The sequence below is a fragment of the Plecotus auritus genome (assembly GCF_963455305.1).
Source record: "Plecotus auritus genome assembly, chromosome: 4".
In the NCBI taxonomy this organism is placed as follows: Eukaryota; Metazoa; Chordata; class Mammalia; order Chiroptera; family Vespertilionidae; genus Plecotus; species Plecotus auritus.
Genome location: NC_137775.1, coordinates 150,059,431 through 150,086,834, shown reverse-complemented (window position 1 = coordinate 150,086,834; position 27,404 = coordinate 150,059,431). Strand labels below are relative to the sequence as shown.

The 27,404-nt window shown below is 38.7% G+C and overlaps 2 protein-coding genes across 13 annotated transcripts in view; one reads left to right on the top strand and one right to left on the bottom strand.

The window, feature by feature from the left end:
• KMT2E (lysine methyltransferase 2E (inactive)) overlaps positions 1-17,069 on the top strand; it is a 102,018-nt gene extending 84,949 nt beyond the window's left edge. For 4 of the 6 annotated variants that reach the window (XM_080665908.1, XM_080665906.1, XM_080665909.1 and 1 more), the window contains 12 exons: positions 5,902-6,066; positions 6,391-6,699; positions 8,838-9,092; positions 9,257-9,401; positions 9,926-10,176; positions 10,547-10,603; positions 10,749-11,312; positions 12,288-12,571; positions 13,410-13,498; positions 13,610-13,735; positions 13,899-13,996; positions 14,743-17,069. In XM_080665908.1, the coding sequence (XP_080522034.1) occupies positions 5,902-6,066; positions 6,391-6,699; positions 8,838-9,092; positions 9,257-9,401; positions 9,926-10,176; positions 10,547-10,603; positions 10,749-11,312; positions 12,288-12,571; positions 13,410-13,498; positions 13,610-13,735; positions 13,899-13,996; positions 14,743-16,254 (3,855 nt within the window). In that variant the 3' untranslated portion in view covers positions 16,255-17,069. The remainder of the gene's footprint in view (positions 1-5,901; positions 6,067-6,390; positions 6,700-8,837; positions 9,093-9,256; positions 9,402-9,925; positions 10,177-10,546; positions 10,604-10,748; positions 11,313-12,287; positions 12,572-13,409; positions 13,499-13,609; positions 13,736-13,898; positions 13,997-14,742) is intronic. The other 2 variants (XM_080665911.1, XM_080665910.1) reach the window with 1 other exon arrangement.
• Positions 17,070-20,402: 3,333 nt separating this feature from the next.
• The window catches only part of SRPK2 (SRSF protein kinase 2), a 243,735-nt gene continuing 236,733 nt past the window's right edge, over positions 20,403-27,404 (bottom strand). For all 7 annotated transcript variants that reach the window (XM_080665912.1, XM_080665917.1, XM_080665918.1 and 4 more), the window contains one exon: positions 20,403-21,521. In XM_080665912.1, the coding sequence (XP_080522038.1) occupies positions 21,337-21,521 (185 nt within the window). In that variant the 3' untranslated portion in view covers positions 20,403-21,336. The remainder of the gene's footprint in view (positions 21,522-27,404) is intronic.

Here is a 27,404-nt window from a genome sequence, read left to right as displayed (position 1 = left end):
GCCCTGAAGACCTTGCCAGGATACAGGATCACTCATTCTTTCATCCCTCATCCTTCACATAAAATTATTCCACAGAACTCATATTTAAGATGTTTTGTGAAGGCCTGCCCGGCGTGGCTCAGTGGTTGAGTGTCGACCTATAAACCAGGAAGTCGGGGTTTGATTCCTGGTCAGGGCACATGCCCGTGTTGCACGCTTGATCCCCAGTGTGGGGTGTGCAGGAGGCAGCCAATCAGTGATTCTCATCATTGATGTTCATATCTATCTATCTCCCATCCTCTCAGTAATCAATAAAAGAGCTCTGTGGCCACTTGAGTTTAGTAAACCACATACCATGTCCCAAACTTTGAGATTCCCAGTATACATGGTGTATTTAAAAACTCAATACATTGTTAGCTATGGCCACAAGGCTTGGCTGGAGCATTGTCCCGTACACCCAAAAAGGTTGCGGATTCAATTCCTGGTCAGAGCACATACCAAGATGTGGGTTCCATCCCCTGTCGGGGCATGTACAGGAGGCAACCAATCAATGTTTCTCACACTGATGTTTCTCTTTCTCTCCTTTCCTCTCTTGAAAATCAATAAAAACATATCCTCAGGTGAGGATTTCAAAACAAAACTGTTAGTATTTCCTAAACTTGTACACCCTTGCAACTTTTTTGTGGTGACATCTTTGACATCCCATGTTTTTATTCCATGGAATACAGAGAAAACTATACAGATTCCATGCTGTTACGAAAGTGACTTAAGAAGATCAGAAGATGCAAAATAAATTTAAATAGTAAAATTAGGGAGAGTAAATTTGTTGCCGGCAAAATTATCTGATGACATACTACCCACCTCACTTTTCTCTCCTTATAGCATGATCAAATTGATGTTGATTACTAATTTTAATTTTCTAAAGTCCTTTTTTCTCTCATAGTTTAGGAATTATGTTTCTAAAGAAGAGTAATGATATTGTAGTATTTAAGAGCAAAAGGAAACCTGTTCATTTTTACAGGTTCAAACTAAATGAGGACATTTAGCTTTAGCTGTCCTGTAATAAAGATTTCTAAAAGCTTGTTTAAATACTTCAAGTTATATGCCTTCAAATAACAGTGACACATGCTTTGTATACACAATTCTTAGTCACTTAAAAAAAAGAAGGCAAAGGTCCTTTTGGAGGATAGGCTGTAGGAAATAATATGTGAAAATCAAGTAGAAAACAGTGCATAAGGATAAACTAAATTGTCGTGTGGTAGAGAAGAAATGTTGATTCCACCACGAGCCATACTTGCAATTTTGGAATGATTTTATTGGTAACCAATCTCATCTATTTTTTTTAAAGTAATAAATTTTACTAATTAATTTCTAATTCCTACTCAAAAGGATAAGTTACTTGAGTAGGGAATTTTTTTCCCTAAAATATATTTTTATTGATTTCAGAGCGGAAGGGAGAGGGAGAGAGAGACATAGAAACATAAATGATGGCAAAGAATCATTGATCGGCCGCCTCCTGCACATCCCCTACTGGGGATCGAGCCCACGACCTGGCATATGCCTTGACCAGAATCAAACCCAGGACACTTCAGTCCGCAGGCCCATGCTCTATTCACGGAGCCAAAGCAGCTAGAGCAGTAAGGAATATTTTAATTTCTCTAAGTCAAAGCTGTAGGCTGGCAGATTGGCCCTACCCTTCCCCTTTCCTTTAAAAGGCAAGATTTTCTTTGTTTTGTTTTTAAGAAAAGCCTCTTCCTACCTGATAGCAAGGTAAAAAATTAAATCACAAGTCCCTAGATTAGGAAATTTCCCTCAAAAGCTACGATGATGGAGCATCTACAGTTTATAAGCTTATATTTACTCAATATAAATGACCCAATATCTCTAATTGGGATAAATAACAGTTTACTCAGTGAAGTGTATTTTTTTAGTTGCAATATTACATAAAATTTTAATTCATGTTTTTTATTATGTAGCTTTGAACTATATGGATATTAGGTTTCCCACATTTTTTAATAGGACGCTTAGACAAGATCTCCATAGTCTCTTCCAAATATAAAATTATATGATATCAATGTATTTTTACATTGAAGCATAAAGTTGAAATAAAAATTCTCAAAATTTTCCTCAAGTGATAAAATTCTATGGAGACATTAAGCAGCATTTCTTTTGCTTATGGGAAACTACATACTCTATATTTGCTTTTGTATACCTAGAAACTATATAAAAGCCTAAGCAACCGTTATGACCGGATGACCTGACCACTGGCCAGTAGCTATGACATGCACTGACCACCAGGGGCAGATGCTCAATGCAGGAGCTGCCCCCTGGTGGTCAGTACGCTCCCACAGCCAACCTCCTGCCGTGCCTCCCTCTGGCCGGTGGGCCCCAATAGGCTCCGATCGCCAGCCAGGCCAAGGGACCCCACCTGTGCACAAATTCATACACCAGGCTTCTAGTACAGTTGTCGCCAACCTTTTGGTCCTCACAGACCATCAGTGGTCCGCGGACCACCGGTTGGTGACCGCTGCTCTAGTATGTCATAAAAGCTATCTAGGTAGATCTCATCAGAGATCCCTCATAGCTTAGCTTAGCACCCGACACTCCAGCATTAACAGTGTGTCAATAAATAATGTAATATTCCTGAAAGGCAACCCTGTCAATTGTCTAGCTCACAGATTATTATGACTTTGAGGTTTGGAGAGACATAGGCCTGGAATGAGTCATGGTTATAGAATATACATGTCTCAGTAGTAGCCTTATGTGACAAGTATGATCTAAACTACATCAAGCACACATGTTAAATTCTATGGACAGTCTGCTGGGTTTCATTAGGACTCAGAATTTCTCTAATCCCCTAAACAGCTCTCATTGCTTCAAGCTATACACAAAATTGTTATTTTTCACATGGCTAGTAAATTGTCATTCTTTAAATAGATACTGCATAGCTGGTTAATGTATCAAAGAATGCATTAGATGTAGTGGTGAATATAAAAGCTGAATGACATGAACCTAATTTAAAATAAAAGTAGATCTGCACTCATTTTTTCTCATGTAGAATATCAGATACTGTACATTTCCAACATTTGTGTTTTAAGATGAAGCTGGGTTAAAGCTATTAAGATATTTAACAGTTGTAGTAAATGTGGGAGCAGTTATGTTTTATGCAGAATACCAATGGTTGTTAATTGTAAAGAGTGAATCAGGAACTAGGAAACTTGTATAATAATTATAGTACTGCCTTTCAGCGAGTCACTTAATATACCTGTGCTTGGATTTCTGTCTTTTTCTTTTTAATGTTTTTATTGATTTTTTGAGAGAAAGAGGGAGAGGGATAGACAGAAACTATGATGAGCGAGAAATATCGATTGGCTGCCTTCCCGTAGCCCCTTCTTGGGGATCAAGCCTGAAACCTGAGCATGTGCCCTGACCTGCAATCAAACTAGGGATATCTTGGTTCATGGGTTGATGTTCAATTATTGGCCACACCAGCCGGGCTGGGCTTAGATTTCTTAAGCAGCAAAGGACTAGATTATTTTTTAAGATACTGAACAGCTCAAAAAGATTACTAGTCATCTCTAAATAAAGGATTTTGCTTTGACTATCAAGTAGTTGTATTATTTATAAGGGAGTTCAGTTTTTAATTGCATGAATTTAGTCTTTACATGAAATAATTTTATCTCTGACCCTCACACTCACCATATCCTAAATAAGTGAATATTGGACTATGTCAAAGAAAACTTCTTTAGGCATAAATTCATATTCATTTTAGAAAATCCTCTATAATCATGATATAGAATGTATCTTCATTGGGTGCCTGGCTTATGGGTAATTATTTTTAACATAAAACAATCCTTGTTAAGGCAAGTTTAAGTTTTTCTCCTCAAAGAATGTACTTTACCCACATTTTTTAAAATTTAAAGTAATAAACACAATAATTAATAATTACCCTTTCCTTCCCTACCCATCCCCATTGAACAGGTGAAGCAATTACAAAAATTATATTTTTCTGTTGCTCCAGATTTCTAAATTTAGGGTTTTAGAAAAGCCCTGAAATATGGAGACCAAGGGTTTTATAGAGAGCTGTAAGATAAAAGTGATTTTAAACGACCAGGGATGAATTATCTAAGGAAATAATTCAGCTTTAAAACTCCCACTTCTGCCCTAGCCGGTTTGGCTCAGTGGATAGAGCATCAGCCTGCAGACTGAAGGGTCCCGGGTTCGATTCCGGTCAAGGGCACATGCCTAGGTTGCAGGCTCGATCCCCAGTGGGGGTGTGCAGGAGGCAGCCGATCAATGATTCCCATCATTGATGTTTCAATCTTTCTCTCCCTTTCCCTTCCTCTCTCTGAAACCAATAAAAATATATAAAAAAATAAAACAAAAAAAAAATAAAACTTCCACTTCTAGTAAAAAGATGCAGATATGTATCTATGAACAAGCAATCTTACCTTTTTGGACCTGTTCCTTACCTGTAAAATAAAGAGGGTGAGGATAACACATTTTGTGAGAGATACGTTTGCAGTATGGCGATTTAACTACTTAGAAACGTATAAGTATTCTCTGAGGAATTCTGTTGACATATTACTTTTTTTCTTCGTTATATTTAGTAAGGGAACAAATACAGGGAAGAGTAAGCAGTAGGTTCCAGATTGTAGATGTTTGATGCTTGCTTGAATCTTTGCTTATTACTGGAACTAAAGTTCCAACTGAAAAGACCATTCAGCCAGACCCTGAGTTTCTGATCTTTCTTTCTCCCCACCACATCGATGGCAATAGAGGAGGAAACACAAAAGGATCTGAGCCTCATGGCCTGGTTCTTTGATTTGGGGAAATGAACAGTTGATGGATTTACTTCCTGAAAGCTGAAGCATTTGCCAGACCCACTGGCCAAGGCTCTGGGTCTTGGTTTTAATGTTCTCTCTCCAAAAAGAATTCATGCTCACAGGAACTATTGCTGTTCCACAGTCCCTGCCTTGAACTGTCAGGGTAAGACAGGAAGAGCAGAAGGTAGAGGAATGCCATATAAGAACTGTAATGGAGGGAAAAGGAGCCAAAGTAGAAGTAATTAAGACTCATGGAATGCCTACCATTTTCCAAGTACTGCTAAAAAAGACTTAACAGCTATTTTCTATTTGAAATCAGTAATGATTTGGTGAATGTAAGTATTTTTACATTTTATAAGAGGCTCTAAAGGTTAAGTTGTCTAGGGTCATGGAGGTAGTAAATGACTGGTAGAGTCACAATTTGAACCCATAACCACACCACACAATATCCTGCTACACGTCAGTAACATATTCACTCCTTACGGTTATATGAATTTAACCCTTTCATCATAGAACTTTGATTCGTATTTCAAAAGGCTGACTTTTCTATTATTGAGAAAAAAATATTATTTTGTTAAAGCAAAATATAGTTTATTTTTTTGAGCCTTTTGGTTTTATTTTGCTTTACCCATAATTATCCAAGTGTCCCTTTCATGAAATCTATTTGTAATGTCAGAGCTTACCGAGATGTTTGGGATTCTGAAAGATCTCGAATGAATATAAATGTGTTCCCCCATTACCTACCATCAGTAGAAGTGTTTTTGCTAACAGCATCATAAAAATTATTTTCTAAATTTGCCATGATGCCGTAGCTGGTTTGGCTCAGTGGATAGAGCGTTGGCCTAGGATTGAAGGATCCCAGGTTCAATTTCAGTCAAGGGCACATGCCCAGGTTGCAGGCTCCATCCCCATTAGGGGTCGTGCAGGAGGCAGCCAATCAATGATTCTCTATCATCATTGATCTCTCTCTCCCTCTCCCTCCCCTTCCTCTCTGAAATCAATAAAAATATATATATAATTTGCCATGAACATTTGGACTTTTGAATTGTACTTTAGAGCAGTGATATTTATGTCACTTAAAATTTAAATTTCATAGACAAGAGAAGAAAGGAAAATGGAAGCAATTCTGCAAGCTTTTGCCAGACTGGAAAAAAGAGAGAAAAGAAGAGAACAAGCATTGGAAAGGATCAGCACAGCCAAAACTGAAGTTAAAACGGAATGTAAAGATACACAGATTGTCAGTGATGCTGAAGTTATTCAGGTATTCTTATTCAGGTCCAGTTATATTTCACCGTTAAACTCTTTATATTAATTAAACCCGATTTAATTACATGTATAAAGAATTTTTAATGTCTGATATTAGCCTTTCAATAGCAAATCCTATAAGAATTTAGACTTGAGATAAAGATTCTACTTGTTTTGTTTTTTAGTAAAAAAATTTTAATTATGTCTGTTTGTACATATTGGAATTCATAAAGAAATTTGGGGAAGTTAGCTTCTGAACTAGATTAGCGCTATTAGATTTCAACTTCTCACTTATGTAAACATAGTATTGAAAGTTTTATTCTGTTGTATTTTGAATTAGGAACAAGCAAAAGAAGAAACTGCTAGCAAGCCAACCCCTGCCAAAGTGAATAGAACTAAACAGAGAAAAAGTTTTTCTCGCAGTAGGACTCACATTGGACAGCAGCGTCGGAGACACAGAACTGTCAGCATGTGTTCAGATATCCAGCCATCTTCTCCTGATATAGAAGTTACTTCACAACAAAATGATATTGAAAATACTGTACCTGCAGTAGAGCCAGAAACTGAAACTGCACTAACAGAAATAATTACTGAATCTGAAGTTCCAGCACTTAATAAATGTCCTACAAAGTACCCCAAAACAAAGAAGGTATGGCTGTTAATGAATGTAAGAAACAGCTTCCTGTCTTACGTGAAATATACTTTAAAATCCAGCCTATAACATCTCATAAGGAACAGAATAAGAGGCATAGTTTTTATACTTTTTAGCTAAAAAAGAATTACAAGACTATAAAATTAGTTAATATAAACGGTTACTTTATTGTTATGAAAACAATAACAATTGAGTCTATCATGAACTACTTTTAGTATTGTGATTCAGGATTTCTTTAAATAATTTGCCTACCCAAAGTTTACACTCAAGAAAAACAACTGGTTTTAGATGTTATTCTTCCTTTGGTCTTCATATATTCTTTTTATGAATTCCACATTATAGGCCAATTATAAGAATTAAATGTGATGAAATTGTGAATTTCCATAGAATGTGTGAAAATTCATAAGGATAGTTTTAGATCAGTTAATAAAAATCTTTGAAAACCTGCCATTAAATTTAATGAAGCAGTATGGGAAACTATTCACTGAGATAAACCCACCTGAATTCAGAAATAACAAAACATCCTTAATGAAGCTTCTGTTTTTCTCCCACTTTTTTTGTTGTTGATCTTTCCCTGAGGATATTTTTCCCATTCATTTTTAGAGAGAGTGGAAGTGGGGAGGGGAGGGAAGAGAGAAACATCCCACACGTGCCCTGACCAGGGCCAAGAATGGAAACTGCAACTGAGGTACATGCCCTTGACCAGAATCGAACCTCTGACCCTTGAGTCAGTGCATGGATGCTCTAACCACTAAGTGTAATTGGTTAGAACTTTCTTCCCACTTTTGAATATAGTACAGCAGACTGGATGGAGCAGAGATCCCAAAGTAGTAATCTTTAGGCAATTTGGGGAGGGGGTAGATCATAAATGTATCCTTCCATAACTTCTACGCCAAAATACTTTGAAACTTGAGGAGGTCGAGGTTCGATTCCCAGTCAGGGCACATGCCCAGATTGGGTGCTGGGTCCACATTGGGAGGTGTGCAGGAGGCAGCCAATCAATGACTCTCTCTCAGTGATGTTTCTGTCTCTCTCCCTCTTCGTTCCTCTTTGAACTCAATAAAAATATATTTTAAAAATGCTTTGAAATTTAATTTATCTTGTCTTTGTTCTTAACACATTCAGTAGTTTGCCGGTACTGTGAAACCATGAGAAGTATACTTAGTAAATATCTAGGATTGACCCTGGAGAATACTTTAATGGAGAATCAGAGGGTTAGTTAGAGATAAGATCTAAACATAGTTCTGTTTAATTTGAAATTTGTGAGATCTTGAGCAAACAAGCCATTGCCTCCAGAAGGAGCAGTTATCTTTGCCCACTTTGGAAGGACAAAAGAGATAATCACAACTCTTTCTTTGTAATTTTGATTAAAGGGAAAACTCATGTTTAAAAAAGAAGCTATTTTCTTGATTACAAATATGACATCATCCCTGCTTATTAGTTACTAGAGGCCCGATGCACCAAATTCGTGCAAGGGGCTTGGCCCTCGCAGCCTCGGTGGCCTGCCTCAGCCCTAGCAGCCCCGACGACGACGGCTTCATCCGGAAGGTCTGTTCAGCTGTCCGGTCTAATTAGCATATTATGCTTTTATTGTTATAGATTACTTGACTAAATGATTGCAGTGCTATACAATTATTTAAAATCCTGGTCAAATGCCCAGCATCTTAAATCAATAGTGATTGTCAATGCTGACAGTTTTTTTTTTTTTAAATGTACATGCACTGGTCTCATCTGAAGATAGTGAACAGCCAGGGTAGAAAAGCACTGCCCCAAATCAGATTTTTCTAACAAAGTAAACATTTTATACTAGAATAGAAGCAGTAACCTAAATTTATTTATTTAGTGTTTGTGTTTGTAAGATGGTCCTGAAGTATCCTAGATTTTATTATTTTACAAAAGTTATTGTGTGTTTTTTACAAAGTATTATTGTGTAAAAAAAAATAGGCAGGCGTAAGACTAGTGATAACCAAGGAAATGTAGAATGACTTGATTTTTGGGGGGACATCATATATGAATGTTTGAATTATTCAATTTATCATTTTAGGTAATACATCAATTACAAATTGGGTCTTAGAATGTTCTATAGGAGAATCTGTAATTGCATATATAGTGATCGAAATTTTTCTTTTCTCTAGCACTTGGTCAATGAATGGTTAAGTGAGAAGAATGAGAAGACAGGAAAACCTTCAGATAGCCTTTCAGAAAGGCCTCTGCGCATAACCACAGATCCTGAAGTGTTAGCTACACAACTAAATTCTTTGCCAGGTCTCACTTACAGCCCCCATGTGTACTCTACTCCTAAGCACTATATTAGATTCACTTCACCATTCCTTTCAGAAAAAAGGAGGAGAAAAGAACCTACTGAAAACATTTCTGGCTCATGCAAGAAGGTAAACTTTTTCTGGATATAAAAATCTAGGATGAGCCAAATGTCAATCTCATTGCTTACTAACATTCCTGGTAGTGAAATGCTTTTGGAATCAGCTCTACATTTATAGGCTACATAAACAGCGACAAACTGATTTCTGTTCATTTATTGTTTGATGTATTTCAGCGATGGTTGAAACAAGCTCTAGAAGAAGAAAACTCAACAATTTTACATAGATTTATTTTACCCTGTCAAGAAAGATCCAGAAGTCCAATAATCAATGGTGAAAATAAAAGTCCTCTACTATTAAATGAAAGCTGTTCCCTTCCAGGTATTTCTTTCAGTATGTTTCAATGTGAAAAATATGGACAGATGTGTATAACTTTATATAACAAAGTAATATTCTACTTATTATGACATGCTTTACAAAAGAAGTACTTTGTTATATATATTTTCTCATTTCTGTCCTCCAACCTTTTGGATGAAGATAGACATGAAAACCTTAATTTGCAGTGCCACGTTGGTGCGAATGATTGAATTTTTTGCTTTTGGGTTGGCTGCTCTTCAAACAGATTCAAAAGGGCTCTTACAATTCAGTTAAATTAACATATCTACTTCTAAGGTTTATTCCAGAGCCCTAGGTCTGTAAGCCTTTTGGCAAGATAATGCATGCTAATAGTGAAATTAAATTTGGTGGGGTGGGATAGAATGGAGAGAGATTGCTTTATATTAGTAATATGTATAAAAACTCTGCAATTGTTTTGGGATTGAATTCATCATTAGTAGTAGTTGGTGTTTCAAGCTTTGTATCAAATACCAGCAGTAAAATTTCTTATAAATTGTTTCACCCAACAGATTTAACGACACCACTAAAAAAACGAAGACTTTATCAGTTGCTAGATTCTGCTTACTCAGAAACCTCCACACCTACTCCTTCACCATATGCTACACCAACTCACATAGATATTACTTCTACGGACCCATCATTTGCCACTCCTCCACGAATAAAATCAGATGATGAAGCTTGTAGAAATGGTTATAAGCCCATATATTCACCAGTTACTCCAGTAACTCCTGGCACACCAGGAAATACCATGCACTTTGAGGTGAGAAATTTAAATGCAAAAAAAAAAAAACCCTCATGGGGATGGCGTTACTGTAATAGCTTTTCTTTTCCCCCTTTAGTATCTGGTTTACTTAGAAGTTTTTAAGAAACTAAAATAAAATTTGGAACATGCATTTATATAAATTTAAACTTTTTATTTAAATGAGCATAACCTTCATCTTTATGAGTCATACTAAATGACTATATATCAGATTAACCTTAAAGCAAATGATCCTATATGAGAAATGGAAATAAAAAAAGACAGTTTAAAACCAAACTCTGTGTAATTTCTCATTTTAAGTTTTCATTCTATAAATACCATGGATTTAGTTATATATTTTAATTTTCAATTCTAATTATTTTTTATATAGAATATTTCTTCCCCAGAAAGTTCTCCAGAAATTAAGAGACGCACTTACAGTCAAGAGGTAAGGGATTATTCAAATATTCAAAAAGGTTATTTAAATTGGTGACTTTTTCCTAGTATCATTATTTTGCTTTAACAATTATTAGTAGACTTAAAAATTAGTCTCAAGATGTGGTTGTGTAATTTTGTATTTATTCTTTAAACAGGGATATGAAAGATCTTCAACCATGTTAACATTGGGGCCTTTTAGAAATTCTAATTTAACTGAACTGGGTCTGCAAGAAATAAAGACTATTGGTTATACCAGCCCTAGAAGTAGGAATGAAATCAACAGGCAGTGCCCTGGAGAAAAGGACTCTGCCGCAGACCTTCACCTGGGACTCGATGCCGTCGAGCAAACTGCCTTGCATAAAAGCATGGAAACACCTACACATGACAGGACTGATTCTAACAGCCAACTGGAATGTACTCACTCTGGACGGGGCACAATATATTCTTCCTGGGTAAAGAGTCCTGACAGAACAGGTGTTAACTTCTCAGTAAACTCTAACTTGAGGGACCTGACACCCTCTCATCAGTTGGAGGTTGGAGGAGGCTTCCGAATAAGTGAGTCAAAATGCCTGATGCAAGATGATACTAGAGGCATGTTTATGAAAACACCTGTGTTTTGCACTTCAGAAGATGGGCTTGTATCTGGTTTCGGACGGACTATTAATGACAATTTGATCGACGGAAGTTGCACACCCCAGAATCCACCACAAAAGAAAAAGGTTACAATTTTAAAGATTTATAGACCTTTTAATAGTGTTTTTTTCATACTCCTGAGGGTAATTAGTAGGTATAGTATGTATTATATGTAAGGCATTCATATAGGTATTCAAGTTTAATATTTGATATGTACATTTTCAAACCTTTTGTAAATGCCAAGTTAATTAGAAAATGTTGACAGAGAAGTAAAACACTCTAGTCATATAGAAAATTCTTATAAGAAGCATGGTTTCAGAGATTAAAACCTCAAGGTGATTATTTTCACCAAAAGAGTAACTTTTAAAAATAACCACTTCCCAACCAAAAAAACAAAGTTGTATATTTGGTACTACCCTTATTTTATATAGAATAGGTAGCCTTACATAGAAATGCCTCTTTCCTCAGTATTTGTATTTTAAAAAGCATTATATAAATAATAAATTATCTGATTTACCACCATTATTCATTTGGCATAGCAAGACAATTAGAATGCCTTATTTCAGAGGAATGGGAGAAACTACAACACTTATTATATTTGTTAATAGGCTTATTGCTTTATAAGTCAAAGAATTTTAGTGATGTGTGCTTTTAATTTTTATAACAGAATCCAGTTGGCAACTTTGTGGGAAGCAATGTAGTATAGTGGAAAGAGCACGGGCTTTCAAGTAAGACCTAGGTTCGAATCCCGGCTCCAACACTCACCAGCTGTGTGACCTTGAGTGAGTGAGTTACTCAATTTCCTCATCTGTAAAATGGGGATGATAATATACCTATTTCATAGGGTTGTTGTGAGGATTAAATGAGATAATGTATGTAAATCATTAAATACAATGCCTAGTATATAGTAGGCATTTGGTAATTATTATTTGTTCAGAATCAAATTATTTTACATAATTTTCCTAATATAAATATAGTAATTCTCTTTAGAAAGAAAGAATAGATGGATTCTGACGTATAAAACAAGAATAAAAGATTTGCTTTTCCTTACCTTTCTTAAGGTTTCTTTATTAGAATACCGTAAAAGACAACGTGAAGCGAGGAAAAGTGGCTCTAAAACAGAACACTTCCCACTGGTTAGTGTATCTCTTCATGCAAGTGGAAACTTGAGCAATAATGGTGATGGGTGTGGCAACAGGAGTGAAAACGGGGAGTCGGTAGAAAGCACTGCTGGCCTACCTTTACCAACACCAGCTACAGGTTATAATGCTTCTTCGGAAGAAACCAGCAATAACTGTCCTGTTAAGGAAGTTTCTGCCACCGAGAAGAATGAGCCAGTTCAATGGTAAGCCTGTTTAAAAACCTAATTAGTAACTTTATAACTACAAGTAGTATACCTTATAATGAAAATAGTCTTTGTTATTTGTAAAGAGTTGAAGTCTGCTATCCTGATAAGAACAAGGTTTTGTTAATGAATTGTCTTCCTTTTTGTTGTTGTTCTCCCAAGGCTAAGCGATAGAGGTTTGTGGACATAACTTTTCAAAGATCCTCTGTGCTAATGAGTTGTAAGCCAGCTATATATTTGCCTGTGTTGTTAAAAGGTCCATTGTGGTTACTCCTTGATAGTTTTCACATAAATATTCCTCTCCAAAGAACCTCTATCATAGCCAACATCCTCCAATTTCTTTACCAGTTACCTGGAAAGAATCATCAACTATTCAGTAGGATAAGCAGCTGGAAATAGGATGGGTCTTGGCAAAGGGCAGGAGGCCACATTGACATTGCTCCTTGGTCCCCTTGCCCCAGAGAGCTTCCTGCTAACCTTACAATCTGGACACAAGGTAAATTGTAAAGGGTGTGTTTGGTACCTTTGGTAATCTGAAGTGACATTCTGAATGTTAATACACGACCCTCCAACTCCCCCCTCATTTTCACCAAGAAACTGCTTAAGACAAAGGAATGGAGTCCAATTGAGTATTTCAAAGAGATGAGAATAAAAATCTGTTTTGAAAGCTGTAAGGAAAAGAAAGGAAAAACAAAGCTGTTTCCAAAGCTTAATACCAAAGTGGTTTCCTAAAAGATCAAAGACTTGCTCTGAGAGGACATATTTGACCATTAAGGGACAAAGAAAAATCTGGCTAGCAGTAGTTTCTTTGAATTGATGATATGATTTTATTTGAAAGGACTGCCTCAACTTCAGTGGAGCAGGTGAGAGAAAGGAGTTACCAGAGAGCTTTACTTCTCAGTGATCACCGAAAAGATAAAGATATTGGTAAGTGAGCTTGTTCCTTTGCCAAAAAGTGGAGTCAGCTAATCACTCTGCACCCCCTTGTTCTTTGCAGTTCTAATGTTCTCTTTGGGTCTGCTTCTGCTTCATCTCTAGGGGGAGAATCACCATGTGTCCCATGTTCACCGAGTCATGTTCCGTCTTCACCTCCATCTCATTCAAATCACATTCCCCAGTTGCAACCCAAGGGCCCAGTCCCTTCTTTCAGTGAACTTATGGAAGGTCAGTAAGCAGATGACCTATCATACCTTTTTCATTCAGAGAGAAAAGAGCCTTTATAAAAAGTTGGTTTGAATAGTAGAATGCACATTACTTTGGAAGGTTAGTAAAAGACAACATATATAGTGGAATTTTGCACTTACTATATGTTTCTTCTGCATTATAGATCCTGATCCTGAAAATCTAGAACCCATGACTACAAATGAATGTCCATCCCCAGATACTTCTCAAAATGCTTGTAAAAGCCCTTCAAAAATGAGCAAGGTAATAATGTTGACCTTCGAACATGGCCATTCAGAAAAGTGCATGGTAATGTGCACAGAGATTTTCCTGCTATATCAAATACCAGTTTTGATTTCTGGACACTTTTCCTGTCAAAATTTGACCAAACTGTCTAATGTGCTAAATGCACTACAGTAGCTTACATTTTCTCTAAGAGTTCTACCCCTATTCTATTGGTATCTAGGAAATTCATAGATGTGATAATCTAATGAGGCAGTAACTTTGGAAACTAAAAATGAGGAATCTGAAATTGATTTCCTTTTTCTTTGTCCTTATTATTTAAGTAGTTTTGAACTTGGATTATTTATATTTGAGCAATGTAAAAGGTGTTACAACCAGAATGGTTTTGGGGGAGCAACTTTATTTACCCAAACCTATTTATCATTAGATTGGGTGTAGAAATTTCAATCATGGAATTGAAACTTGCTAAGTGTGATTAGAGTTCTTTCAGAATGGGGCTAAAAAACAGGTGTCATTGCTTAGGCCCTTAAGCCTTAGGGGAAAAGCAGATTAAATTTAAAGATCATTATTTCCTTAACTTGTCTTCAATAAAAATTGAAGGGATTCAGTTTAAAATTGAGTCCTCAAACCAATGTTATTCCCTACCTCTTTTTTAAATAGCATTAAATATTTAGATAGCATTAAATACCAATATAGCAAGCCTATATACGTGTGTGTGTGTGTTTCTTATATTTATAGTTTATATGATTTTGTTTTTCTTTTCATAGCCGAACTCACCAGGACCTATAATTCCTGTTCAACAACATGGGAAAATACCCACAAAACCAGATTCCCAGTGGGAGGCAACAGGTAGTGTGTCAGAAGCTGAGAATGGTGTTCACCTGAAAACAGAACTCCAACAAAAACAGCTATTAAATAACCCCCAAGCACTTTCAAAGAATCCTCCTCCTCAGCCACTCGGTCGTAACTCATCTGAGCAACTCTCACAAAAGCTGCCTCCTGCACCAGTGAAGTTACACTGTCCTCCATCACCTCACATAGAAAATCCTCCCAAGTCGTCAACGCCTCACACGCCTGTCCAGCATGGCTATCTTTCACCAAAGCCTCCTTCACAGCAGTTAGGGTCTCCCTACAGGCCTCACCACTCACAGTCACCTCAAGTTGGAACACCTCAGCGAGAACCTCAGAGAAACTTTTACCCAGCAGCACAGAACCTTCAGGCCAGTACTCAGCAGGCACCTCCTGGAGCGTTATTTACACAGACACCCTCAGGACAATCTTCGGCAACATACAGTCAGTTTAACCAACAAAGTCTGAACAGTGCGGCACCACCCCCTCCACCCCCTCCGCCTCCTTCTTCTTCGTCTTATTATCAAAACCAGCAGCCCTCTGCAAACTTTCAGAATTATAATCAGCTTAAAGGTAGTCTTTCCCAACAAACTGTGTTTACATCAGGACCAAATCAAGCACTTCCTGGCACCACAAGCCAGCAAACAGTTCCAGGACACCATGTTACTCCAGGGCATTTTTTGCCTTCTCAGAACCCTACTATTCATCATCCAACTTCTGCTACTGTCGTCCCACCCCCTCCTCCACCACCACCTGCTCCAGGACCACATCTTGTACAACAGCCAAGTTCCCATCAGCAACACTCTGTGGCACATGTAGTAGGACCTGTTCACGCTGTCACCCCTGGGTCGCATATTCATGCTCAAACTGTTGGACACCATTTGCCACCACCCCCTCCACCTCCTGGTCCTGCCCCTCATCACCATCCACCGCCCCATCCTTCCACAGGACTCCAAGGTCTACAAGCACAACACCAGCATGTTGTAAATTCAGCACCGCCCCCACCACCACCTCCTCCTCCACCTTCCAGTGTTTTGGCTTCTGGGCATCACAACACATCAGCTCAAGCCTTACACCATCCACCTCATCAAGGACCTCCACTTTTTCCTTCAAGTGCTCATCCAGCTGTACCACCATATCCCTCACAAGCTACACATCACACCGCTCTGGGACCGGGAGCCCAACACCAGCCTTCTGGAACAGGGCCACATTGTCCATTACCAGTCGCAGGTCCTCATCTCCAGCCCCAAGGACCAAACAGTATTCCAACACCTGCTTCAGGGTTCTGTCCTCATCCTGGCTCTGTGGCTCTGCCACACGGGGTTCAAGGACCTCAGCAGGCATCTCCAGTGCCTGGACAGATTCCAATTCACAGAGCACAGGTGCCACCAACATTTCAGAACAATTACCATGGTTCAGGGTGGCATTAAAATGGACTCCCAAAACATTTTTTAAAATGTTCTGTAAGATAAACTGTATATTTCATATGTACCTGTTAAGGTACTTTTTAAAGCTTGTACATGAAACTTTGTATTAAAAAGCAAACAAAAAAACACCAGTGCTCTTTCATTGTATCGTTCCCATTTTTGCTTTTCAAAAATTCCTTTAAAAATGTGCTATTAAGCCAGTATTAGTTACATTTATTTTGTAAGTGGAACATTCCAGCTGTTTTTCTGGCAGAGTTAATGCTACATAATCTTTAAATTTTATTGTTGCAGTTAAATTCATTTAGTGAATGTTTTCTATATTATTTTATACATAGGCATTAAGTACAGAGCTAAGCAATGGCACTATGAGGATTTTCTTTTCTTTTTTTTCCCTGTCAGCAGTTCTGTGAGTGCATCTTAGATATAAAAAATGCAATACAGATTTTTATAGTTTGATGTGGACATGGCTCATTTTGTTTTATTGGTTATTTGCAAGCAAAATGTAATTTAATGTATAGATGATTTTTTAATGTCTCCTGACAAACTGTAAATACTGCATTTCTTTTGCATATATAATTGCTTACAGCTTTTCTCATTTGATATATAGCATTGTACATATTACAAGTCTTTGCAAAACTGTGTGATCTTTGTGAAAGTAGTACAGTATATGGCCTTTAATTTCTTTTTTTATTTTAAATATACTGTCACATTGAAGCACTGGTTGGGCATTTTAATTCATGTTAATAAATCACAATTATGTCAGTTTTACCAAATTGTCCTGTACGACTTCTGAGATTGGGGTCTGTTTAAGCAAGTGCTCTTACAAAAGTTTTATTTATTTTTATATAGTTAATAAGGAGCCTTCCATTTTCCTTAGCAACTACTACCTCAGGTGGACTGCAGCAAGCGTCAAGAAGCCGTGAGGGTTGTTCCTGTAATGCTTCTGCTGGTCAGTGTTCAGGAGCAGGAGCAACAGGAAACTAGGTTATGTAAATGCTCTGTACACTATATCTGACCTCACACAGACAGAACCCATACCATTGCACAGATACCCTTATCCTATATAATAAAAGGCTAATATGCAAATCAACCAAACATTGGAATGACCAGTCGCTATGATGCACACTGACCACCAGGGGGCAGATGCTCAATGCAAGAGCTGCCCCCTGGTGGTCAGTGCGCTCCCACAGAGGAAGCACTGCTCAGCCAGAAGCCGGGCTCACAGCTGGCGAGCACAGCAGCGGTGGCTGGCGGGAGCCTCTCCTGCTTCCCCCACAGCGCTAAGGATGTCCAACTGCCAGCTAAGGCCCGCTTCCTGAGGGCTCCAGGACTGCGAGAGGGCGCAGGCTGGGCTGAGGGACTCCCCCACCCCCAGTGCACCAACTGCACCGGGCCTCTAGTAGACTATAATTTACAACTGTTTCACAATATTGAATATTTGCCTAAACACACAGGAACATCTAACTTGTACATTTTAAAACAAGACTGAAATGTCCTATTGATTAATCAGAATTGTTTGAAAAACCTTAATTGAACATTTACTATCTTGTTTTGGAATTTTAGAAAATAGGAAAATTTTGGGGGTGTACAAAATTTAAAGGAAAAAGGCATTATTCTTAGTTCTCTCAAAGTGAACATTTTACTGCAGAAATATAAAATGCTAGTTATTTTGGAAAAATAAAAAATGCTTATTCTTTTGTTCTCTACCTTTCAGGGGATTAATTAAGTACAACCAATAGTAATGACACTGTTTGTCAACACTTTTTTCATCATCCAATTACTTGACATAATTTGGCACAGTATACAAATTCTGTGCATTGAAGAAAAAAATGAACAGACTAAAATGACTAAGATTTGGCAATACTGTAAGTCATGTTATACACTTTTAATTTCCATTTCCTTTTGAAAATAGCTAATGATAGTATATTAACACAGCTGCATTTAGAGATCCTAATCAGCTTCAAGCTTTAGGAGAACTTGGGTCAACTTTACCACCCTTCCCTTTATGGAAAAAAATTCTACTTGACCAAAGAAACACTTTTCCAAGAAAAAAATGGCTTCACATTATCCAACCCGACAGTTTCAAACACTAGAACAAAGTTAACTAAGCATAATGAAACATCTTCATCTCTTTAAAGGATTTTTAATTCCTTATGGATTGCCTACTAAATAAATAATGTATATAGAATCTTTTTTGTTAACTGCAGAATCTTATATAATTATTTGATTTGATAATGAAGGATGCATACACTCTCAAAATACTTTACCATAATTTCATTAAAGTTAAAAAAATTAATGGAAGAAAAAGGTGGAATTTAGGAATTAATTTCAACTGTAGATATAAACTGAAGCTCTCTACCCCAGCAGAAACCAGTAGTTATGTTAACTAGATGCAGATGATCCAGGTACAGGAAGAAGCAAGTTAGTAAATCAGTTTTCACCTTTAAAAATGTATGCTTTTTTGAAGCTCTTATATTGACCTTTTCTCTGCCTTTGGGAAGTTCTAATTTCCAGACAGCCAGCTTCTGAATCTGCTATAATCCACTGCTTGTCATTTTTCCATGAAGACTTTACATGGACTAGAGGAAAAGATAGAACATTCAACTAAAATCACTGGCTATAGTGTTTTGCATTACCGGCAGTTCTTTAGCTTATATGCATTATCATTAAGTCACCAAGAATCTGCTAAAAACCACGCTATACCTAAAACAAATGGATATTCTTTATAGAGCAATTGTTTCATTTTTTTAAAATCTTCACTTGAAGATGTGTTTCCACTGATTTCAGAGAGAGAGAGAAAGGGAGGGGGAGAGAGAAACATTGATGCGAGAGAAACATCCATCTGTTACTTCCTGTACGTGCCCTGACTGGGGATCACACCCACACCTAGGTATGTGCCCTGACCAGGAATCAAACCTGCAACCTTTTGATGTACAGGACAATGCTCCAACCAACTGAACAAACCTGGCCAGGGCAAGAATAATTGTTTTTTACATTGTAAACTAGGTAGACTATTTTATCATGAGGGACAGATCCTTCCAAAATTCATAAACTAGTTAATTTTCTAACAGCCAAAACTGCATTAGATAAATTTCATTCAAGTGTGCTATAGCCCTGATAAAAATTATGGTTCCTATGAAATGTTGGATAGCATCGCTGGTCTACAGCCACCATCTGTCACAGAAGCTATCTGATAACCTATAGCCTCATTAGAAAAACGTACAAGCACATTTCATAAATGAACAGGATGTTCCACCTCACAGTAATAGGTGATATAATGCTCACTCCAAAGAGGATTATATGTATTGTTCCCTCACAGTGAACACTGTTGAAAGAGAATTTGTAATACTCAAAGTATAAGTAATGTTTTTCATTAAACATAAATGAAAAGGGATCATTAAGATCCTAGGTATTAAATCCATACTGCAGCATCTGCTCTAAATCCATATTCTGTACCCTTACAAAACAATGAGTGACTTCCTTGTACAAAGCCTTAATTCATGTTATAGAACTACATTTCCTACAATAGGAATGTTGATATTTACTTTAGTTTTGGGTACACTACACTAAAAGGATAGCAAATGTTTGTTCATTCTATGGATTCAAATATAGGCCAATGACCAAGGCGTTGTCTTGAGGGGGGGGGGGGGGGGCCAAGAACCAAAAACACTTTAATTTTTAAAACAACTGCAAGCACCTCAAACAATGGATTATTGTTACAACACTTGTTCTCTTTTCACAATCTAGTTATTGCAAAGGCATATGGATAAATATTAATAGACAAAGTCAAGAAAAAGGAGGCACCTTAAATGTAAAATTAAAAAAACTGGCATTCAATCCACCGACTTCTAAAAGAGGCTAAATAGACCTCATATATTACATCCTAAAATTAATTGTATTGCCTACTATGGTTTGTGTTCCAGATTCTACAATTTTAAGGAATTGATAAAACTGTGCAACCTGCAAAGGGAAAATCATTTTCTCAACTTCAATGCACAAAAAGACAATAAAACTAATAAAATTTGATGTAGTCACACATAAAAAATGCCTACAGAATGAACGTGATCACTGTACCTCTGAGTTGTTGGTATTCTGCCCATTACACTGCAAACTGCATATACCATACCTTGGTTGTAGACAAACACGAGCAAGATTTTCCAAAAATATATATTTTTCATTTCACACACTGAACATGTTTCTCTTGTCCAGTTTAATCTACGTAGACTTTAACTTACAGTGTTTGAAGGAGGCAACACCACATGGTACCAGGCCATCACATTTTAAAAGGGAAATTGCTGCTTTTTTCTTAAAAGTACTTTTAATATATGCAAAAATAGGAAAAGGAATGCTAAACTATAAAACGTACTTTAGAATGGGAAGTATGTTTTTTCTCTCTTTAGGTGCCGTATAGGGAATGACATAACCCAGAGCCACTCTGTTTAAAATCCACAGAAAAAGGACTGTTATGGAATGAAGTTTGTACAACTCCCTGGAGCTAAGTCCACTACATGCAACTTAGGCTACAAAGCACTCAAGACCTGGTAACTTTTCTGAAATTGGAGTTCCCATCCTATATTTAATGGAAATTAACATTTACAGGGTGCATTTACATACACTATAATACAGGAATGATGTCCCTTTGCCAGAAGATAAAATTGTACATTTCCTTGCTATTTCTTGGTTCCAACTTGATAATTTCTTAAGACTGTAAATTATATAGTATTCAGCTAAAATATTTCTTCATAAATAGTTACAAAACCTGCCAAAACACAAGGGGGAAAGTATTTTTCTTTCAAAAAACAAACTGACATTTGAATGTCACACAAGAAACAATGCTTAGACACGTGGTATTGTTTCCAGAAGAAAGTGGGTCAGTAAGCTACTAAGCTGAAGATAAAAGACTACCCTTCCCAGGATCACAGTGCACAAAAGCAAAATGTCAAACAACAGTACCTCAAAGCAAAATAAAGGTCTGAGGATGAAGCCAGCTCACTTGTAATCCTGTTAAAAGAATGAGAGTCACCGTTTAGGTCCAATGTACTGGAAAACATTTGCTATCTCAGAATGCTCTATTTGTAGAATCTGCTAAGAATTCAGCCAAGGATGCCGAAGGCATTCGCCAGCTGAGGCTCGTTTTTCTGGAACCATTTCTAACATCGGAATCAGGAAATCTGTAAACTGTGCAGCATCTTCATGGGGCCACCCATACTTTTCCACGAGTACATCAAAGAGGCTCCAGGGCTTCAGCTTGGTGATGTGCCGCAGTTCTCCTGCAGGGGAAACCGGACATGTCAGGAAAGCTCCAAGTGTGCATTTCCTACTGTCAGTCTAGGCGGGTTCTTTCCAATGAAGCAGATACCTACCTGCTTCACACTATGCAACAACGAAGAGGCCAGATTTTCTCCTCAAGAATAACCATTAGTGTACATGAGCGTGTCATCTACAAGTAAGCTTGGCCAATGTGAATAGGCATTAATTTAACAGGGATTAGTTCGTTCACATCAATTCTAGGTTTCTTTAAATGAGGAGGGCCTGGTGAGTGCGCCCAAGAGGTTTCCATTTGCAAAACTGATGGAGGCACTCCCACTCCCATTTGGTATTTTTTGCAACTTGCAAATTTGCTTAGAAAAAGCTTTAAGATACATACTATTTAAACTCCATGGGCCACTATTTCGCATGTTACCACGTAAAAGAAAAAGGCATCTTTCCCTTTAGAACAGTGCTATTTGAAAGAACGCCCTGTGATGGTAGCGATGCACTTCATCTGCACTCCAGTAGACAGCTGCAGGCTGGCTGTGGCTTCTGAGCACTTGAAATGTGGTTGGTGTGGCTAAGGAATTCCAGCTTTAATGTGTTTAAATGTAAGTAGCTTGTGGCTACTTTATTAGGCAGCACAGCTCTAGATGCCAACCTGTATCAAATACCATTCCTTTCTACACACTTGTTGAAAAATCTAAGATATCAGAGCATCCATTTATAAACCTTGAAGTTATTCTTTTCAAACTGCTGGCTGCAGTATAAACCCGAGCAGCCCCGTGGACATAACAGAATGACTAATAAGCTAGTAAATGGGCAGTAACTGTAAACGCCTTTTTCATAATAGGAGAAAAAGTTATCTTTAAGCCAACTGCCCTAGGAAAACTTTCATTATGATTCACTCGTTTTCTCTACCTGTTAGAAATCTTCACAGATACCCACCCCTGCCCGTAGAGAGGCCTCCATGGGCGCCCGTCCGAGCACACAGACAAGCTGCACTCCACCCCACACCCTCTCGGGCCCACAGCAAGCCAGAGTCCTGCGGGCACCCTATGGGCAAACCTCATGCCAGGGCCAATTTCTCCCCTTTTACAGTTTAACCAACGCGGTGAATTTTCTCATGATACGCATTAACAGACATCCAGTTTTGTGCTTACAGAGGTCTTAGAAGACTTCGTCTGTTTCACCCACTTATTCAACTCAATTTAGAAACACTCTTCCTCTTTCTTTAATCATAAAGAAAATAAAAGAACAACTCAAAAAATTATAAACACAGCCCTAACTGGTTTGGCTCAGAGGATGGAGCATCAGCCTGTGGACTGAAGGGTCCCAGGTTCGATTCCGGTCAAGGGCATGTACCTTGGTTGTGGGCACATCCCCAGTAGGGGATGTGCAGGAGGCAGCTGATCGATGTTTCTCTCTCATCAATGTTTCTAACTCTCTATAACTCTCCCTTCCTCTCTGTAAAAAAAAATCAATAAAATATATTTTTAAAAAATTATAAACACAGAAGTGACTGTAATCCCACCCAGGGACCTTTTCTTCGAATCTATACTCTTTCAGTGTACATTGTTATGAGCTGCTATGTCTACAGAGTTGTAATCATGATGTGCACAGAATTCTGAATAAAAACATCTAGCACAGCCGGCATGGCTCAGCGGCTGAGCGTCAACCTATGAACCAGGAGGTCACAGTTTGATTCTCGGTCGGGGCACATGCCTGGGTTGCAGGCTCAATCCCCAGTGAGGGGCATGCAGGAGGTAGCCGATCAATGATTTGCTCTCATCACTGATGTTTCTCTCTCTCTCCCTCTCCCTTCTTCCCTCAAATCAATAAAAATATTTTTTTAAAAAAATCTGTTCTGCCGAAACCGGTTTGGCTCAGTGGATAGAGCGTCGGCCTGCGGACTGAAGGGTCCCGGGTTCGATTCCGGTCAAGGGCATGTACCTTGGTTGCGGGCACATCCCCAGTGGGAGGTGTGCAGGAGGCAGCTGATCGATGTTTCTCTCTCATCAATGTTTCTAGCTCTCTATCCCTCTCCCTTCCTCTCTGTAAAAATATCAATAAAATATTTTTTTTTTAAAAAAAAATCTGTTCTTCTTACAGCTTCTGGCTCTCTCGTGAGGACTGAGGACGAAGTGGAGCTTCCAGTCTGCAGGGCAGGTCTATTGATACAGGGGAAGTGGACCTGCCACCCTCAGACAAAGTCTGAGCAATCAAGAATGTTCATCTCCTTTAAACCAAAATTCCAGTTTTAGGGACCAGCCTAAGAAAATAAACCCTGGCACACACACCTCCCAAATATGCATACTGCAAAAGTATATATACTTGCAATATTTCAAATGCTCAGTAATAGTGTTTAAAAACAACAACCGTGGTATACCTACTTGATGAATATTATTTAATACTACTTAATAACATGGAATTATATGGTAAAATATTTGGTAGTAAAAGAATGAATGTGAAAACAAGAGTGATCTTCAAAGTGCCCATAAATATATAAAACAGGTGCCCCCCCCACCAGCTTTGTAATAAGATTGTGTGTGTGTTTTTCTGTATTTTCTATAATGCAGCTCTATTAATTTTATAGTGACTGCTGATCTCATCCAAGCAAGGGGAGAAAGCTCACACATAACAGGCTAAGACAAGCTCTCTGGTACCGGGGGGACGGACTCTATTTACACTCATCTATTCTGACTTAGAAGAAATACTTTCTAGGTTTGGGAATGAATGAAACTACCCAGAGTCACTGTTTGCGCCGAACAACCGAGACATGTAGTCCTGAGGATCCCAGTTTTTACAGGAACAAAAATCCATCAAGAGGCATGAAAGTATGTACACTCTTTAGTGAAATATGGATTACCCCAAAGATGACTTAAAGTCTGCATAACGGTGATGAAAACAATTCAGTGCTTAAAGGCTGTGAAAACTATTCAGACCTAACTAGTATCACAAACTGATAAAAATATTCCCAAACAGCCTAAAATATCTAACATACGACCAGGTAAATCGCACATAAAAAACTGTATGTGCAAATATGCTGCCTATAACAGGAAAATATGCAGAATAATCCTAAACACCAGTAGGCACTGAAGACAGAATAATGTTGCAATATAACTGAATTGCCTCTAAAAAGAATATGTGGATGGGGAAAAAATACATGATGCCAAAAAACTGCAATAACAAAAAACATGAAATAAACTCGCCCATGCCCTATGATTACATGTACACGTTCTCACATTTAACTCAATGATAAGAAATGCTGTCTTATAACTAGCTGACAAAGGTTAAAAACAGACCCTCAGCTCCCAAACATGAAGATCTACCCCTGGCAGAAATGTAAGTACAGGCTCGTCGGAGGAGTCAGGGCCTCCAGTCCCCTTACAGCTCCAGCCCTGCAAATAACACACAAGAAACAGCACCTGCACCGCCACCACTTACTATAAAAATAAAATAAGACATAAGTGGCGCCCACATAAGTTAGAATTTTTTTGCCTTGACAATTTTTTTCTCTTAGGAAAATATACCAAGGTATGTTTTGCTGGAACAAATTTTGCCAGTAGGCACTTAATGACACTTCATGGTGATCGTCTTCATTTTTTAAGCCTTTCTCCCTTCCTATCATCATCAGCTCTCACACATATGTGTGCAAACAGGAGACCAGCGAGGCTACTTACTCGATGGGCGCCCTGCCACCGGCTGCCTCACCAGCCTAGGGCAGTCACCCTGACAGAGCCGCAGAAAGCCGCCAGGAAAGGCCTGTGGAGGGCTCCTCCCGAGGAAAGGCTTTGGCACTGGGACTCTATCTGCCAGTCCCAGATTATCAGGTAACTTTTCAGGAAAAAAAAGTGAAGTACTTCCATTATGTCTCTTAAATATTAAGTGATTTGTGAAGGGAAATGTTATTCTGTCCATAAAATTATAGTATTCCAGAATTATGAGTCTTTACACCACATATGGGGACTATGTAGTCAAATCCTGGGACAAGCATGAGTTTTTACACCAAGAATGCTAAATGCATTTCAACTCTGCAGGTCACCTTTAAACAAGCACCTCAAAAAGAACCGCATATGCAAGCCCTAAAGCACACACAATGACAATGGAGAACTTTACACTTGTCTGTGCACAGGCAGGGAAGGGCACAGACCAGGAGCATCCCAGGTGCCAGGGTGCTGACGCAAAGGCCAACCTGAAAGCCAGCTTCCAGCATGAAGGACCCTTGAACAGGGAGCTCTGAGCTGAAACCCACCACCATCCGACATCCATTCACTAGGCAGCACTCCTCAGCCTGCCTTCGGAAGGCAGCCCACACAGGTGAGGAGATGGTGCAGGCCTGCAGCAGCTGCTGGGCTGGTCTTCAGCAAGTGCAGTGCCTGGAGGACACTTAGGCCTGCGGCAGAGCCTGACAGGCGGGCGCCTCAGGGCAGCACCACCCAGAGCACAGGTGGCCTCAGGCTGCTCAGAGGCCTGGGTGTGAGCCTGCTGGTGGGCAGGGGAACTTTCTATCTCGCTCCTGTGGCCCAGACTTGAAGACCAGAGTCTCAGAACCAAAATGAATACCGGTTGTCTGATAAATCGTTTTCCCTGACAATTCTTTCTCCCTGACAATTCTTTAAAAAGGCAGTAAAAAAATAACTGCATCTAGTTTCACATATCACAGGTTGCCCACTGGGTGGTCCCAGAAAAGCTCGGTTGTGGTCAATGTGCTCCAGGAAGTGGAGCAGATGAACATCTTCCCATGGTTAGTTCTCGGTTCTCCTGTATATTTAACAGGGAAACAAAACCTATAGAACACAACAGGATGGTGAGCTGAACATCACCCAAGTGTATAATAAAGAACCGCATATGCAAGCCCTAAAGCACACTACTCTAGCCTAGCCGGTTTGGCTCAGTGGATGGAGCGTCAGCCTGCGGACTGAAGGGTCCCGGGTTCAATTCCAGTCAAGAACATGTACCTTGGTTGCAGGCTCGATCCCCGATCCCCGGCCCTGATCAGGGCGCTTGTGGGAGGCAACCAATCGATGTGCCTCTCTCACATCAATGTTTCTCTCTCTGTCTCTCCCTTCCCTTCCACTCTCTCTAAAAAACAATGGGAAAATACCCTTGGGTGAGAATTAACAAAAAATAGGGGTAACTACTCTACAAGAATTCCTTTATCTCATAGGAAAATAAAATGTCAAATTGGTGCAACAAGTCAGGTTAGGGCAGGGGACAGAGAGTATCTGAGATTTTCAGGAATTTCTATAACTCCATGTTCTCGTCACACCAATTTCAAAGGTTCTAACAACAATAAAAAAATTAAGCTGAAAAATCATGAATTAAGAGGACTAACTATACTCACACAAAAGACTATATCACTGGGGAGGGGCTCTTTAAAAATAATTCCCTGGGGTTTTTGAAAATTGATCATTAATAAGGGGACTGACTATACAGGGCAAAGAAACAGCTGTTCAAGGCCATGCCAAGGAAGGATCAATAAGAACAATAATATTAAAGTAAAATCACTTACAATACAGTGTGAGGTCCTGCAGTGGGAGAACAGGAGTGGATTTGCAGGAATTGAGCTCAATGGATGTCACAGGCCTGTACCCACTGCATAGACACCTCAGACAGATCAAAGAGGACAGCAGTGGGGGTCACTAAGGCAAGGCTCTGGGCCACCGCTGCTCCAGTGCAGGAACACTCCAGCTCCATGCACAGCACGGAAAACGTAAAGATCAGTTTAGCTGGTTTCTAACGATCACTTAACTCCTCTCACAAATACTTTAATACACAGAGTGGTACTCAGAGCAGGAGAGAAGAGGTGTGGAGGAGATAAAGGATTTTAGGAAGGTTTTCTCTTACAAAGTTCTTACTCCACAGGATCAGATGGGTTCACTCATGTTTATTTCTTGGGA